The 17,541-nt window shown below is 32.7% G+C and overlaps 2 protein-coding genes and 1 long non-coding RNA gene across 3 annotated transcripts; 1 reads left to right on the forward strand and 2 right to left on the reverse strand.

Annotated features, from left to right (window-relative positions):
- Positions 1 to 3,019: 3,019 nt before the first annotated feature.
- Positions 3,020 to 3,761, reverse strand: LOC145039171 (uncharacterized). Its single transcript, XR_013679765.1, has 2 exons — positions 3,691 to 3,761; positions 3,020 to 3,230 (listed from the first exon to the last, which is right to left on the reverse strand). It is a non-coding gene; the product is annotated as an uncharacterized LOC145039171 (long non-coding RNA).
- A 4,579-nt stretch (positions 3,762 to 8,340) lies between these two features.
- Positions 8,341 to 12,635, reverse strand: LOC145043683 (alpha/beta-Hydrolases superfamily protein). Its single transcript, XM_078992403.1, has 7 exons — positions 12,407 to 12,635; positions 12,206 to 12,307; positions 11,870 to 12,008; positions 11,544 to 11,714; positions 11,164 to 11,404; positions 9,366 to 9,457; positions 8,341 to 8,725 (listed from the first exon to the last, which is right to left on the reverse strand). The coding sequence occupies exons 1-7, from the start codon at positions 12,498 to 12,500 to the stop codon at positions 8,437 to 8,439; spliced, it is 1,128 nt and encodes a 375-aa protein (XP_078848529.1). The 5' UTR covers positions 12,501 to 12,635; the 3' UTR covers positions 8,341 to 8,436.
- A 1,124-nt stretch (positions 12,636 to 13,759) lies between these two features.
- On the forward strand, positions 13,760 to 15,645 carry LOC145043684 (alpha/beta-Hydrolases superfamily protein). The gene is made up of 3 exons (XM_078992404.1): positions 13,760 to 14,680; positions 14,796 to 15,086; positions 15,185 to 15,645. Exons 1-3 carry the CDS (start codon positions 14,049 to 14,051, stop codon positions 15,465 to 15,467), a joined length of 1,206 nt encoding a protein of 401 aa, XP_078848530.1. The 5' UTR covers positions 13,760 to 14,048; the 3' UTR covers positions 15,468 to 15,645.
- The last annotated feature ends 1,896 nt before the right edge of the window (positions 15,646 to 17,541 follow it).

Here is a 17,541-nt window from a genome sequence, read left to right on the forward strand (position 1 = left end):
ATCAACCTTGGCTATGAGATTTGGGGCTTTTATGCCATGCTTAAGAACTATTTCGAGTCAGAAGCCCAGATCTGAAGTTGCTACTTCAGATCTGAGTGTATCTTGGCCTAGAAAGTCATAAAGCATATGTTCTTGGGTTGATAGTGAAGCCTCCTTGTCTTAAACCCTAGTTTGGATTGTTTTAAGCCTAGATCTCTTTATCTACACGTAAAGTTTGCCACTTTACGTGAGGGATAGGCCTTAGAAGTATGGATCTATGAGTTGGAAGCCATGTTTGGCTCAAAAAGCCACTGCATGGATTAAGGACTAAATAGACTCGGCGAGTCCTTTGAGTGAACTCGGTGAGTAGTATGAAGATGGAGGCGAACTCGACGAGTTGGATGAACAACTCGATGAGTCTGTTGAAGACTGCCTTGGACTCGGCGAGTCTGTTCGTGGACTCGGCGAGTCAAGTCGCAAAACCCCAAACCCTTCGAGTCAAGGCTCAGATTAGTGAGTTGAGTGGGGACTCAGTGAGTTGGACAGGACATAACTGGGAAATCAGTGAACTCGGCGAGTCAGTAGGCTGACTCGGTGAGTAGGGTTAACATGGAAGGTTGACTTTGGCCAGGACTTTGACTTTGATCGGAGTTGAGTTAGTTGACTTTTAGAGGACTGTCAAGCTAAGCGTCGCTTTGTTATTGGTAGCTCGGAGAGTTAGAGGAGCAGCGTTTCAGACGGTGGTTGGTTAGCAGTCCGAGGGTTACCAGCAGAATTCAACAATTCAGGTGAGTTTCCTTCTAGTAGGAACGGGTCTACGGCCACAATGCCGACCCGTTCAGTTAGCAATAGTTAACCGGACTTCGGTTCGATGCAGTAGTTAGTATGTTTGATGCCTTCGTGGCTCAAACAGGATTTATGTGTTATGTGTTATGTGTTCCGGGCTACGGCCCGATGCAGTATGCAGTATATGTGTTCATGCTAGTTGACATGTTATTCTATGCTATGTTCAGTCAGTTTCCGGACTACGGTCCGATGCAGGGGGCAAGGCCCCAGTTAGTCCGGACTTCGGTCTGATGCAGCGGACAAGGTCCCAGTCAGTTTCCGGACTTCGGTCCGATGGAGGGGGCAAGGCCCAAGTTAGTCCGGACTTCGGTCCGATGCAGGGGACAAGGTCCCAGTCAGTTTCCGGACTTCAATCCGATGCAGGGGGCAAGGCCCCAGTTAGTCCGGACCTCGGTCCGATGCAGTGGGCAAGATCCAGCATGTGCTTTATATGTTATTGTATGGTATGTGGTAGTTTGGGGGAGCTCACTAAGCTTCGTGCTTACAGTTTCAGTTTTTGGTTTCAGGTACTCAGTTTTCAAAAGAGAAGCTCGGAGAGATTGCAGTGCACACATCATAGTCAGCTAGTCTGGGATGTTTTACTCTGATAATAAGTTTGTATTTCGAATTGATGCTATGAAATTATGTTATGACCTATGATATGATTTTTATAAATATGGTTTTAGTAATGTTTTAAAAAAATAAATAAATAAAAAATTAGTCGTGATATTTGGGACGTTACATAACAATAGTTAAAAATAACTCTAAATAAATAATTTATATTGTACCTTTAAAATCAAAAAATAATGTTTGATGTTTTAAATATTTATAATTATAGAAATTGAAATATTAAGCAAAAAAAATTAAAAATTAGTTAACAATAACAACAACTATAAATAACATTAAACCATATATTGTAATAATTTTATTCATGTGAAACTCACGAGTAGAAGTCATTCAAACGATTGAGATTATGAAGTTATAATAGATTTATATATATCATATAATTCAAAATAATCAATATATTATACCAATTTAGTATACGAATTATTATATCAAATTTAACAACAAAGTTATTGTTATATTTAAAAAAAAAAAAAAAACATATATTTGTAAAGACTTCAACTATATAGGTGTTTCTGCGCATTACAATGTCAACTTAAATATAAATTTCAGTTCCACTTAAAAAACCAAAGCATATTTTGTGAATGGTTAAAAGTGATAAATTGTAATGATAAATACAAAAACTAAATTGTAATATCAATTTAACTAAAATATTTGCTAAAGATAATTTAATAATCGTTAAAAGTTCCAAATAAGTAGTTTAAAACAACTTACAATAACAATAGTTAAAAATAACTCTATATAAATAATTATATTGTTACATTTAAAATCAAAAAATAATGCTTGATGTTTTAAAAAATTATAATGATAGAAATTAAAACATTAAGCAAATAAATTTTAAAAAATTAATTAACAATAACAACAACTATAAATAACATTAAACCATATATTATATTTAATTTTATACCTGTGTAACTTGCAGGTAGAAGTCATTCAAACGATTGAAATTATGAATATATATATTATCATATAATTCAAAATAATCAATATATTATATCAATTTAGTATATAAATTACTATATCAAATTTAACAACAACGTTATTATTATATTTAAGAAAAACATATATTTGTAAAAACTTCAACTATATAGGTGTTTCTGCGCAACGCGCGGGCATTCGCCTACTATATACTTATAAAAGAAACATTTTTCCTTTAACTACATTCATTTGAAACTCCTATGAATTTTCAATTTCTTTACAATAATATTATAAATAAGTTAAATAATTTTTTATAAACAAGAAAGGGTGTTTTATCAGAATGTCTTCATCCCACATTGATGGTGAGAGTAAACAAGATAACATTTCCTCTTCTATAAATAGGAAAGGTTGTGAAATGTTTCAAAGGGACCCAAACCATGTAAACTTCTTATACCTATCCTTTTAGGATTTTGAGGGTATTATTTTGTGAGATTGTCTATATTAGCAAGTGTCCAGTTAAGTTTTAAAATTTCAAAAATGGTTTTGAACCGGTTTTTTTCAGGTTCAAACCGTGTTTCAGTAGAAAAAAGTTATCCAATTGGGTATATTTAGTTGAATCGAAGCTGGATGAATTTGAACCAATAAAGGAATCATTTTCCTTTTACTACATACATTTTGTAACGACCCAATTTTCACATCAAAAATTAAAACATCATTCGATCATCCATAATATAAACTGAACCATGTCTGAAAACCAAAACATACAACTAATCAGAATATCAGAGTATCAATCCCAGTAAAGCTCGTAAATGCGGAAACCGAAGAGGGTGTGTGTGTGACATGCTGCTACCGCGCCGGCTCCTTTCCCCTAGCTGAGGAGGTACCTGAAACCAAAACTGAAACCGTAAGCACAAAGCTTAGTGAGCTCCCCCATAATACCCCATACCATACAAGCATTTAACAAATAACATGCAATTAGGAGATACGGGCCCCGCCCACACTCGTGAAGATACGGGCCCCGCCCACACCTCACTTTCTGAGAGATACGGGCCCCGCCCACACTCGTGAAGATACGGGCCCCGCCCACACTTCGCTATCTGGGAGATACGGGCCTAGCCCACACTCCATTCTCGGAGAGATACGGGCCTCGCCCACACTCAACCGCCAACTCTTATCATACAAGTATCACACAGACAACAGGTATAGACAACTCTATCATACTGACATATATCATAATCAACTCAACTAAGAGATACGGGCTCAGCCCACACTCTAATACTAACGTCTCGTCTATACGGGCCGGCCTTGGTGCCTTAGACCCGTTACTACTGGAAGGAAACTCACCTCGAAATAGCTGCTGGTCTGTGTGGGAATTGATCACCTACTACTGCTGCTGCTGCTCCGGAAACTCCCCGGCTGTAATTCCCACAATATACTTAATCATAGACTGTTAACTGTCCTTTGGGTAAAAAGACCATTTTTCCCCTGGTCTAGCCCTAAGTCAATTCGAAGTCAACTTTTAGTTGACCCGACTCGCCGAGTGGATCTCCACTCGCCGAGTCCCTATCCAGACAATTGTCCTGGGTCCCTGATTCTACTCGTCGAGTTGGGCTATGACTCGACGAGTTCATCTTCTAAACTGACATTCAACTCCTTCATCCTACTCGCCGAGTTGTATGAACAACTCGTCGAGTTCATCTTCATCCGAAGAACACATATGCTAAGACTCGCCGAGTTGTATGAACAACTCGCCGAGTCTGTTCTTGATCTATGAAGATTGCCTTGGACTCGCCGAGTCAGGGCATTGACTCGCCGAGTCCTAACATGGGTGAGTTCAGCTCCCAACTCACCGAGTCACCCCCTGTGACTCACGGCTCAACTCGACACATCATGAAGGGACCAGTCCAGTGACTCGCGACCAGACTCGTCGAGTCACATATACGACTCGCCGAGTCACAGCCATGCATCCAACAAATACGCCGATTTGCTCAATTCTAGTCCATGCCATTCACAGATCTGGGCTTCTAGGACACAAATCACACGTAAAGTTTCCAACTTTACGTGTAGATATTCACCAATATGTATTTTAAGGCTCAAAGTGCACCAAAAGAGGTAGATCTAGGGCTTTCATGCAATATGACCCCATAAAGGCATTAGATCCAAGTTCCAGGGACTAAATAATGCCTAGATCTAAAGGCTAACAACTTATTACAACCCACAAAGCACAAACAAGCTTGGGGAAGAGCCCAAGAAGGACTCCTATGAAGCTAAAAGAGATTACAAGCTTGAAAACAGGGGGAAACGAGCTATACCTCAAGGAAAACGTTGGGATGACACAAAGATGCCTGGTCTCCTTCTCCTCTTCTTGATCTACTCTTCTTTCTCCTCAAAATCTTCAAGAACACTCCAAAAACACTTCAATCTCTCAAGGAAATAAGGGAAAAGTGAGGTTGGGAGTTCTGGGGGTGAATGGGGACGAGGTTGGGGCGGAATGAGGGTTTAAATAGGGTGCAAACCCTTGAAATTTAGGGTTTCATCCAGCAGCGGTGACTCGCCGAGTCCGGGATATGGACTCGCCGAGTCGCCAACTTAAACGTGTCCTGAGTCTCGTCCCTACTCGGCGAGTCGGACCTTATGACTCGCCGAGTCCAAGGCTAAAATAGGGAAATGCTCAAATAAAATTCACATACCGGAAACCAAGTGCTACACATTTGAAACTCTCATGATTTTCCAAATTATTTCTAATTATATTATAATAAGTTATATAATGTTATATAAATATAAAAAAAACATCTACCTAAACCTAAAATTATAATTGTTTGAAATATCACTTTGATTTAAAAGCACAAAATATATACAAACTGGGTTTCACTAAAAAATGTTATGTAGTTTTGTATATTAATGATATTATAAATAAGTTACATAATGTTGTATAAATATAAAAAATTTACCTAAACATGAAATTATAACTGTTTGAAAAATCGCTCTGATACAAAAGCACGAAATATATATTCGATTATATTTTATAAATGAATTCATTTTATAATGAACTTTTGAATCATGAAAATACATATAAACAAACTTTCTATATTAAGTACCTAACTAAATTTATGATTTTAGAATTTAACAAAAAGTTATTCAACAAAAACTAACAATTTTGGATAGCAACTTATGAGATTACAGAAAAATGGAACTATTGAATAGTGAAGAAAGGGTAAACAAAAGAAATGGTGTTTTATGAAATAAGTAAATAATGTTTTATAAACAAGAAAGTGTGTTTTATTATAATGTTTTCATCCTACATCGATGGTGAGAGTAAACAAGAGAACGTTTCCTCTTCTATAAATAGGAAACGTTGTGAAATGTTTCAAAGGGACCAAACCATGAGAACTTCCTTATGCTTACCTTTTTAGGATGTAGAGGGTATTCTTTGATAAGATTGTCTTTATTGGAAACTGCCCTCTTAAGTTTAGAATTCTAAAAATAGTTTTGAACAAGATTTTTTTAGATTCAAACCGAGTTTCAGTTGAAAATTTGTTATGTAGTTGGATATATTAAGTTGAATCGGTCTGAGTTTGATCAGTTTGGACCGATAAATGAAGCATTTTCCTTTCACCACATACATTTGAAACTCCCATGATTTTTTAAATTGTTTCTAATAATATGATACATAAGTTAACTAAACATAAAACTATAATTATCTGAAAATGAATTTGATTCAAAAAAATGAACTATATACAAACCGGGTTTCAGTAGGAAAAACATTATGTGGTTTGGTATATTGAGTTGAATCGGTTCAAGTTTGATCAATTTGGACCGATAAAGGAAACATTTTTCTTTCACCACATACATTTGAAACTCCCATTATTATTCAAATTGTTTTTAATAATATTATAAATAAGTTACAGAATGTTATATAAATATAAAAAAAAATCTACATAAATATAAATTTATAATTGATTAAAAAATCACTTTGATTCAAAAGCATGAAATATATACTCGATTATATTTTATAAATGAATTTATTTTATAATGACCCTTTGAATCATGAAAATACATATAGATAAATTTTCTATATTAAGTACCTAACTAAATTTATGATTTTAGGATTTAACAAAAAGTTATTCAATAAAAACTTACTTTTTTGGTTAGCAACTTACGAGATTACTGAAAAATTGAACTATTGAACAATAAATTTTAGGGATAACGTTTTATTTTTATTATTTAATATTTTATTTAACAAAATGAAATTATTGGCAAATAAAGAAATGAGTTTAATTAAAATGTTTCTATCTCACATCGATGATCAGTAACAATAGAATGTTTCCTCCTCTATAAATAGGAAATGTTGTGAAATATTTTAAATGGACTAAGCCATGAGATCTTCCTTGCTTCTACCATATTAGGACGTTGAGAGTATTCTTTGGTGAGATTGTCTTTGTTGACAAGTGACCAATTAAGTTTCAGAATTTCGAAAATGAATTCGGATAGGATTTTTTAGATTTTGATCAAATTTGATTAATATCCGAGTGTATTTTGGTTGAGTTAGGCAAACTCGCTTCAATTGGAGGCCAAGTTTAAGTAACATGTTGAGTATTTGGTTGTGTTAGCCAAGTTTTACAACCCTGTATGTAATACAAATTTATGTTCTAACCTTATAAAATACGTTTCTATTATCATATGTTCTACATAATTATAGTAATATTTATGATACAATTTTTTTTTAATTTACTATTTAAGATAAAAAGATGTCTCTATTATCATATGTTGTACATAATTATAATATTTAAGATATATAAAAAGATGTCTCTATTATCATATGTTCTACATAATGATAATATTTAATATAAACGTTTTAATTAATATGAAATTATTATGTAATAGATAACAATAATGATTTATTTATTTTTTAAAAATTTATAATTTTTTTTCTATTTTAATCATATAACTTTGTATATGTACAACAACTTCAAATTCCAATCTTATATCTTATGATATAGTTCAATACAATGATAATATTAAAAATTATTTTTTATATTTGTTATGAAATTATTATGTAATTGTTAATACCAATGAATTAGTTATTTTAATATAAAATATTTTTTTCCTAACATTTGTATAGTTTAATATATATATATATATATATATATATATATATATATATATATATATATATATATAAAATGAGAACTAACCATAAATATCTAGAATAAATTTATTGTTTTTAATTTTATTTTTATTATTACTATTTTTATAATAGCAGTAGTCGCCAGTCGGTAGCACAAAACAAACGGGAGTATTGGACCACAAACATAATTGGTAAACGCGAATATTCCAAATTTTCTCTATGACTTTTTAAGCTATAAAGTTTCCAAGGCTTCTAGAAAGTCAAATTGCAAATTGCAACATCAACCTTCTAGATCTAAAGACTTCCTTTGTAAGCTATAAAGTTTCCAAGTCTTCTAGAAACGTTTACATAAATCTTAAAAAATACTTCCTTATTTCATCATATACAAGAAACATTTTGCATAAATCTTGTAAACTAGTCATGTCATGCTTACGTTATATTTGTTACATAGGATATTAATCGATTGAACTTAACAAACTTCATAAAACTATTTTTGACGAAAGGACATTTACAACGAATATTAGTCCCACCTTCTTTGCATGATTGTCCCACTTTTTCGTATGATACAAATAAAAAAATAAAAAAGATTTTTGTTAAAACTACAAATCAATGCATGTCAAAAACAGTACAAATCTAACTGTAAACTCTGTAAAAACTACTCTCTAAGATTATTTTCGACGATGAGGACGAGCGCATTTATGTTTTGTCCAGCTTTTTTGAACGGGACAAAAAATTGAAAATTTTGCCCATTTACAGTCGCAGTCGCAATCGCAGTAAAAAGTCACGTTTCATCCATAACAAACGGTCTACGCTTAATGCAAGTTTTGGAATCCCACAACTTCCCATAAATCCAACTAAAAATACCCTAATCAAAGTATCGAAATTTTATAAAATATTTCATGAAAATATGTGATTAACTTATACATACATGTTGTATATAATTACAAATTTCACAAAAAAATTTATAAAATTTGAGGGGTGATTGATGTGGATGTGGATGTGGATGGTAGAGTTGCTAGCCAATCAACCAAGGCCTTATTGACAAGTTCGGGAACTTCATCATGTGGACAATGTCCGGCTTGTAAGTTTACAATAGATGTGTTCGGGTAAAACTCTTTGATCCGTAGAGCCTTTGCGGGCCCCACCCACGGATCTAAATCACCCCACACTAACAATAATGGGCACGATAGTTTGCTCAACACACTGTCGAGTGTGTATTTTCTTTGATTTGACATGAATCGTGTCATTAATCTGTAAATTAGATAGATTGGACTGTAAAACTAACAGTTGTACTTTCACTATTTTATCGATTTAGCTGGTTAACTGTTTTAGATACCGATTAAATTATTATTACTTTTTTGACTGCTTAAAAATATTATTTTTTTCGGTTCTTTGGTTTTTTAATATATAAAAAACAAAATGTATTTTCATCATTTATGGAAAACAAAAAAACCCTAAAAAAAATACCTAGACATCTTTTTTGACTTTACACATCAAAAAATCACAGCTTTTTATAAAATTTCGCTGAAAAAAAAAATAAAAAATCAGTTTTTTTTTATTAAAAAAAAAATTCAGCGATTTTGTGTTAAAAGGTGCGATTTTTTCAAAAAAAAAAAAAAAAAAAAAAGTTTTGTGATCTCTAAGAATTTTTTTATGCATTTTTAAGGTTTTTTTTAGGGTTTTTTGTTTTCCATAAAAACCTAAACCTTTGAAAAGCAGTTGTACTTTCACTACTTTATCAATTTAGTTGGTTTTATAACTTTTTAATTATTTAAAAATATATAGTTCTTGGTATGTATTTTCATTTTTCACCATTTTATGGATTTAGTTACTAAACTATTTTAATTTTTTTTTATCAATTCTTTTTAGAAAAAAGAAAAAGAAAAAAAACCTGTAATAGACTTCTCCAGCATTTGGATCATCTGCTGGTCTAGTGATTGATTGGATTAGATAATCATCAACATTTGAAGTATTTTTATATACCTGAAAATTTGAATTTAATGTTTTCATTAAAGATGTCTCTATCATGATTCTTGAATAATGAATTACTATAGAAATAAATAAATAAGATGACTATTATATCCAATTTTTATAAAAAAAAAAAAAAGGAAGGGGAATATTCTTATATTCAATACAGACATGCTTTTTTTTTTATCTATTTTGTCTGTTCTATAAATAAATTTATCTTTTCTTTTTACCAATTTTCATTTGTTCATGAAAATCGAAATATTTCCTTTCCATAAAATAATTAATTATTACTAGGATTAAATGCAAGAAAATGAAAGTACTTTCATTTATTTGTTTATAATAGCATCCCGTTTTCATTTCTTTTAATACAACATTCTACTTTGAAAAATCTTCCTAATTATAGCATAATAAACAAATGAAAGAAAATGCATTGCTATTTGTTTAATTAAATTTAACACTAATTATTATAAGTGAAGTTAATTAAGCATTGAAAGAATAATTTAAAATAACACTCTTCGAGACAGATTCAAGGAGCAAAATACTTTTATTTAGTTTTTAGGGTTAATATTGTAAAAGACCCTATATTTTGGGTTTTTTCAAGATTAAACCTCAACTTTATTTTATTTTTTTCTTAAATAAGACCACGCATTTTTTTAATTTATCTCAATTTGGCCCTTTTAGCAGGTTTATACGTAATCTTCTGGTTTTAGACAATTTTTTCCAGAAAAAACCCTCAACTTTTTTTTCTGAAAAAAAATGGGTTAGTCTCAAAAAAGACCTTATATTTTGTGTTTTTTCAGGATTAAACCTCAAATTTATTTTTTGCTTGAAAAAGACCTTGTATTTTTTTCATTTTGTTACGATCTTGGCCCTTTTAGCCATTTTTTCCAAAAAAATATGTAAAATGTGAGGGTTTTTTCGAGAAAAAATTAAAAAAGTTGACGGTTTATTTGGAAGCATTTAGAAGGTTGAGGGGTTTTTTCGGAAAAAATACAAAGTTGAGGGTTTTTTCGGAAAATATGAAAATATGCAACGTCTTTTTCAAACAAAAAATAACTTTTAGGTTTAATCCGGAAAAAACACAAAATATAAGGTCTTTTTTGAGATTAACCCGAAAAAAATTGTCTAATGTGAGTGTTTTTTCGTTAAAAAAAAAAAAAAAAAAAAAAAAAAAAAAAAAATCTGAGGGTTTTTTCAGAAAAAAAATTTTTAGAGTTTTTCTGGAAAAAAGTGTCTAAAAGGAAGATTACCTGTAAACCTGTTAAAAGGGTAAAAAAAAATGGAAAAATTCAAGGTCTATTTTAGAAAAAAAAAAAAAAAAAATTAAGTTGAGGTTTAATTTAGAAAAAAAAAACCCAAAAAATAGGGTACTTTATAATACTAACCTTAGTTTTTATTATAGCATCTAACTTTCATTTCTTTTTATAACAACAATGCAATTCAATTTGTTCTTAACTTCTTATAAAGACATTGTATTTTATAACATGTCCCTACTTATAAGAACATTACACTTTAAAAAACTTCTCCAATTATAGCTCATTAAAAATTGCTTTGTATTTGCTATAACTCGATAGATTTTCACCATTTTTTTCAAAGTACAAATATTGCTATATAATAAAGAATTCAATGAAAGCACATTGCTATTTCTTTCATCTAAGTTCTAACTATAATCATTATAAAATAAAGTTAAATAATTATTAAAGTAGTAAAATTTAACTTACACTTTTCAAGACAGATTCAACACGAGCTGGTTGCTTAGCTTGCCAAAACAAGAATCCAAGAACCACACGTTGAAAAATTTCCTTCAATGGCTTTAAGAGAAATTTCTGAAAGGGGGATTCTTGAGCCTCATTTTCTTCATCATTTGGGCTTCCAAATTGTCCTGCAGAGTTCAGTAACACAATCCCAACAACTTGCTCTTTCATTGCTTCTGCTGCCACCAAAGCTGTAAATCCTCCAAGACTAATAAAAGTTTCCAAATTTATAAATCAATGATCTTTTAATTTTCATAATAATATGTATACACAACCACTAAAAGGAGAACTCATGTAATTGTGTTAACCAAATCACATATCTATAAAAAAATGGCAAGATCATTTACCTATTTCCAACCAATATAGTTGGTTCTTTCACTATCTCCTTCAAGAAATCAGCAACTTGATCTCTCCACACTAATGCATCATAATCAACAAGTGCTTTTTCACTCCACCCAAAGCCAAGTAAGTCCACAGCATACACTTTGTACTTTTTAGCTAATTCAGGTATATTGTACCTATAGAGATATGAAAATTTATAAATTATAGAACAAGGATTTTCTTGTATAAGAGAAAGGGACCTTCAAAATACATAGAGAAAGAGGAAAAGGAAACAGTTGCAAACGATAATAAAAGGAAATGTTGGTAAAAAAATAGAGTGATAGAAAGGGACCTCCAATGGAAAGCTGAAGCACCAAAACCATGGATGAGAACAATGGGGAAACCTTCTCCTTCTTCAACATAATGTATTTTGTGACCTCTCCATGTCCAAAAGTTATATCCATCGTTCTTGAAAGGTAATCTCTCTAGACCTATTGAAAAAACCCAATAAAATTGTAGTAAATACGAAGCTACATCAAAATGAAGAAACTAAGAACAATAATGGAGCCAAATTTGTGATCAGACATGCATCAATCACTTAAAACCCTAACAATTTCAATCTAACGATTTCCATTGGCCATTCGAATATAAAATTAAAACCCTAAAACAAGAGAAATAAGAAATCAACCTTGAGCAGATTGAGATGGCAAAGTAGACGGGATCACCGAAGCTCCCGCTGCAACAATTCCTTTGGTAGCAAAATCTCTCCTACTCAAACCACATTTATTTCCTACCACAAACAGAGAATAGTCGATCAATTATACCAATTAGCGTCAATGTAAAGTAAATTACTAGTAGAGAATGAGTTGAAATTAGATCGAAAACTCACTATAAGGATGAACTTTGACGATGGAACTGAATTTGTTAGCGGTAGGGCACTCGGTTCTTACTGGATACGGCACCGGAGCACATGAAGACGACATTAAATCTGGTGAAATCGAGAAGGAAAAGGAAAAGGCTAAGTTGTAGAGATTAAACCTTTTGCGACTTCATCAAAATGACAAAAGATGTTAAGGTAAAGAGAATTTCTTTTTTTTTGATTTAGGGATTTGGAGTTGCAGAGGGTTTGATTTGAGTGGTGGGAATGAAGCTATGAGGCTGTGGCTGACCCCTGGCCAAGTTACTTTATTTCCCCCGCGAATTTTTGGTTTAAATAGGTTGTCACTAGCTGATTTTGAATGAAAAATATTTGATTTGTTGTGTAAATTAATAAAAACATCTGGTTAATATTATAAGTACAGAATATTTTAATTACACAAGATCAAAGTTAGAGAATGTTTTTTAAAGTTGATATTCGATAAGAAAAATTGAATATCTTCCTACATTTTGTTCCTAAAAATCTTCCGATCCAGTTAAATGGTGACATGTGTAACATTTAATGTTCATTTAATGATATTTTAATCTACTAATTTGACACACAATATCATTTAATTGGATATGAAGATTTGTAAGAACAAAAATAAAAGAATATTTAATTTCTCCTTCGGTAAACTTAGGAGTATATAATAATTCATATTTTAGTTAGAGATCTTATCGAAACATATCATAGTATAATCTAAATTTTGAATAATTATATATTTATAGATAAAATATCTAATTAAAACAACCGCTTATAAATTTACAATAGTTATATCCCAATATATAAAATATCTCTATTCTAATAAAAGAATAGTTTTATTCTCCTTTTAATATGTGTCACCGTATTAAACTTTATAATTAATGCATATTTTAATTTCCTTTTGCCATGTGGCACCTTATTATATCTCCTAATTAATGCATACCACTTGTCAACCTATTGATTATCAATTTCAAATTTCAAATTTTAAATTTATCACTCTAATTACATTAAATTAAGAACATTAGGATAAAAATTAAAATTAAAATAATATAAATTATGAAGTGATATAATTTTATATATTTATTTAAATCAATGATTATAATTTTATATAACTAAAAAAATCTCTTAATTAATAATTTATTTAAAATAAGTGATTAATAATTTTAAGTTTTTTTACTATTAAAATTTAATTAATTTTGTACAAATAATTAATTTTGATTAAAATTTAATTAATTTTGATTAATTAATTTTTTTCACAAGTAAAATAATTAATTTATTGTACAAATTAAATCATAAAATTGTTTTATCGTATGAAATGAACTCTTACCTCGGTCCTGACGGAATCCTTGATTCTAACAATTACATTATTTTCCTTCTAATTGCGGCAAACAGTGACAAAAACTAGAGAAACGTACTTGGGGTCTTCATCAAGATTCTGTAAGGCAATCAAGGAGTGAGCTCATCGGAGAACTTCCCGTTGAATCCTTCAAAAATCGTGATGAGTACAACCAATTTCTTAATCTTCGGTTCTTGATTCCTCAAATACTCGTTTCTTTCTTCATCAGCTGTTCATCTGTTCCTCAATCATCTTCAATCCCATATCATCATTGCTCTCAACCCCACAGCGTCCACCATGGAAGCTTCAATCAGCAGATCATTGATAAAATTCACCAATCGAAACTCCATAAATACAATCCTTCATTCTAACCGCCATCCATTCAAACTCTCCCCGCACCCGTCACCACCCGTCTTCTCACCCTTCACCACACTCGCTACTCTCTCACTCTCAAACCCTAATTCTCACGCTCGCAATCATTTCCCCAATTGGAAACCCTCTCATTTCACCCCATCTTCGTTCCAATCAAATGTCAATCCTCCAATCTCCGCCGATCGTTTTGCTCGCATTTTATCGGGCCACAACGACAAGTCTTTTGAATGGAAGTTCGCCGATCGGGAAAATGGCGGAGAATTAGGGTTTCTTCCCGAGGATAAGCAGGCGGCTGTGACGGTGGTCGTGTTAGGCTGGCTAGGATCGAAGCAGAAGCACTTGAGGAGATACGCTGAGATGTATAACCTGTTTGGTATTGATGCTGTTACGCTTCCTGCTCCAGTTAACGATGTGCTTGGTTTTCATTGGGGGAGGAAATTGGAGTCAAGAGTTGCAGTATTGACTGACGAGCTTGTGTCATGGTTGGAGGAGAAGGAGAACGATGGAAAGGACCGGTTCTTGATCTTTCATACCTTCAGTAACACTGGTTGGCTTGCGTAGGTTAATTTAATTCATTCGATTCTGATACAAATTTCTTCCATTTCCATTAAACGGGCATCAGCGAATCACTATGATCAAGCTTGACATGATTATATAATCAATTCTTTACAGCTATGGTTCTATTCTGAACAAATTGCAAGGTAGACAAGAGCTACTGGAGAAGATCAAAGGGTGTGTCGTTGATTCTGGAGGAGACCCAGAGCTTGATCCTAAGGTATGGGCAGCTGGATTCACTACAGCTTTGCTTAAAAAACAAAGCTCTGCAGTTAATTCTTCCTCTGAATCAATGGAAACAAAAAATGTCAATTCAGATGATAAAGAACTTGAATTCATTGAGGTCTTCCTTCTGACATTATTTGAGAAGTTCTTTGCTTATCTCCTTCAATTACCAGATATAAAGAAGTAAGTGTTACCTTTTCTTTTTCTTTTTTTTTTTCTTTTTTTTTTTAAAGACTAAAGTAGGTTGCTATTTTCTGCCTTTTTATTTCTGTATGTAACAGGAGATTGACAGAAGTAACATCAACTCTATCAGAAAACCAGCCTTCTCATCCACAGCTGTATCTATACAGCACAGCTGATAAGGTGATTCCATTTCATAAAATAGAATCATTTGTTGAACACCAAAAGAAATTAGGAAAAAAGGTCACGACTTTTAACTTCAAATCGACCCCACATGTGGATCATTATAGAACTTTCACGGATACGTATCGGTCTTTGGTTCAAATTTTCTTAAAAGACTGTTTTGCCCTTGAAGGTAAGCAATTGTGTAATGTAGTGAAGTGAGATTGAAAGGTAGTGGTTTCTTGGTTTCTTACTTTTACTTGAGATGTATTTATACGTTGTTCTCTTATAGTGTAACAGAATACAACTAACCATGGAATATAAGCGGATGGGTCCCACAAAACAGACTGTCTTGTACTGTGTTTCGTGTGAATTGGATTTGTATTGAGATTGAGACTCATATCAATGCAACTAAAATAACTTAAGTTTTAGTTGGTGCATAATTTTACAAAAGAATATAAAGAACTAACACTAATTAAAGATTAAACAAATAAATTAAAGATTGAGAAAATCTTGAATAGAATTATGATGAAATTTAAAGTTTAGCTTTTATTTTTTTTGAGAAAAAATAGCATTGTAAGATTTTATTTTATTCCATGGAGTTGAAATCAGCAGAAAAAGGGTACGTGTTACTTTAGTAATAGTGTATTAAAACATCCACATCGAACTCATGTATAGCAATTTTGCTTTGCCACGAAACCTTACCACCGACTATAGCAAATAAAATGGACAAATTACAATAATATATTAATGTTCTCCATAGTTTACTAAAATACCAAAAAATGGTTTTTATAAGGAATTTGTTGTGCTCAGTGGTTCATAAATTTGAAAAGCTTTGTGATAGACAACAATTATTAGATGGACTGTAAAACCTGATATTTAGTATTCCAATCGATGCAACGTACCCTTCGAGATACAGTTTCACCACTCGAGAGTTTCGTTGGGCAAAACTCGAACTTGAATTCCCGATACAGATACACCACGCAAATCCAAATTAGCCTCCAAAGATCACCTCCTAAACCTGCCAGGGATTTGGATAGCAATGGACAAATTCTCTAGAAACAAAATCAGAGAACTAAAAGAGTTAAGAAAATCCAAGTCTGTCTATTCCGTTCATCCATCTCTGTACAAAAGATAGGATACCCATCTAAAACAAAAACTACCCACGTAACTTACATTTAGGGAAATAAGATAACTACTATCGACAAAGTCAAATAAACGAAAATAAAATCGAATAAAATTAGCTGGAAAAACAAAACACAAACACAGACTATGTAAATGTGGGTTTAAGAAAAAGACAAGACTTTAGGTGCTGGAATTTGCCTGGGCTAAACTAACCCAATTCAGCCCAACATGGGCGGGTCGGAATGCTCCGTCGCCTCAGTTGGTTTCTCGAGTGTGTGGCTAACATCCCCCTCTTCATCAGAAAAGTTTGTCCTCAAACTTGGAATGGGTTCTTCAGGGTCAAAATAGGGTTGCAGGTCAGCAACATTAAAAGTCGTAGCTACACCATATTCACCCGGTAGGTCAATCTTGTAGGCGTTGTCATTAACCTTGGCAAGAATACGAAAAGGACCATCCCATCGTGGGCTCAGTTTGGAACGACGTTTGGAGGGAAAACGTTCTTTACAAAGATGAACCCAAACAATATCACTAGGTTGAGCAACTCATTTTTCTTGATAATTTTGGCATGGACTTGTTGATATAAGCGCTTGATATCAACAACTAACTTACTAGATTCTTTGCTAAATTTGGTGGTGGTATCAATAATAGCAAGATCCAATGGGGTGTGAGGGTTCATACCATACACCACCGTGAAAGGGCTTAAACCAGTAGTTTTACTTGGAGCACGGTTGTAAGCAAACTCAGCCTGCAGAAGCAGCTTTTCCCATTGTTTCAGCTTGCAGGTTATAAGAGCTCGGAGTAGAGAACCCAGATCTCGGTTTGACCGTCAATTTGGGGGTGACATGTAGTGCGAAACTTAAGAGTAGTGCCCAACTTACGCCACAATGCCATCCAGAAATGGATAAGGAACTTGACGTCTCGATCACTAATCATAGTCTTTGGTACTCCATGAAGTCGCACAATCTCCCTGAAATAAAGAGAAGCAACCTGAACTACATCATAAGTAGTATGACAAGCCAAAAAATGATCCATTTTGGAAAAAACGGTCCACGACGACCATGATAGAATCTTTTTGTCGTTGTGTACGGGGCAAGCCGGTGATAAAATTGATGCTGACATCTTCCCAAGGAGCCACGGGTACCGGTAATGGCATGTATAAACCATGAGGAAA

Source organism: Lactuca saligna, chromosome 4, assembly GCF_052625555.1.
Source record: "Lactuca saligna cultivar CGN05327 chromosome 4, ASM5262555v1, whole genome shotgun sequence".
NCBI classification, from domain to species: Eukaryota; Viridiplantae; Streptophyta; class Magnoliopsida; order Asterales; family Asteraceae; genus Lactuca; species Lactuca saligna.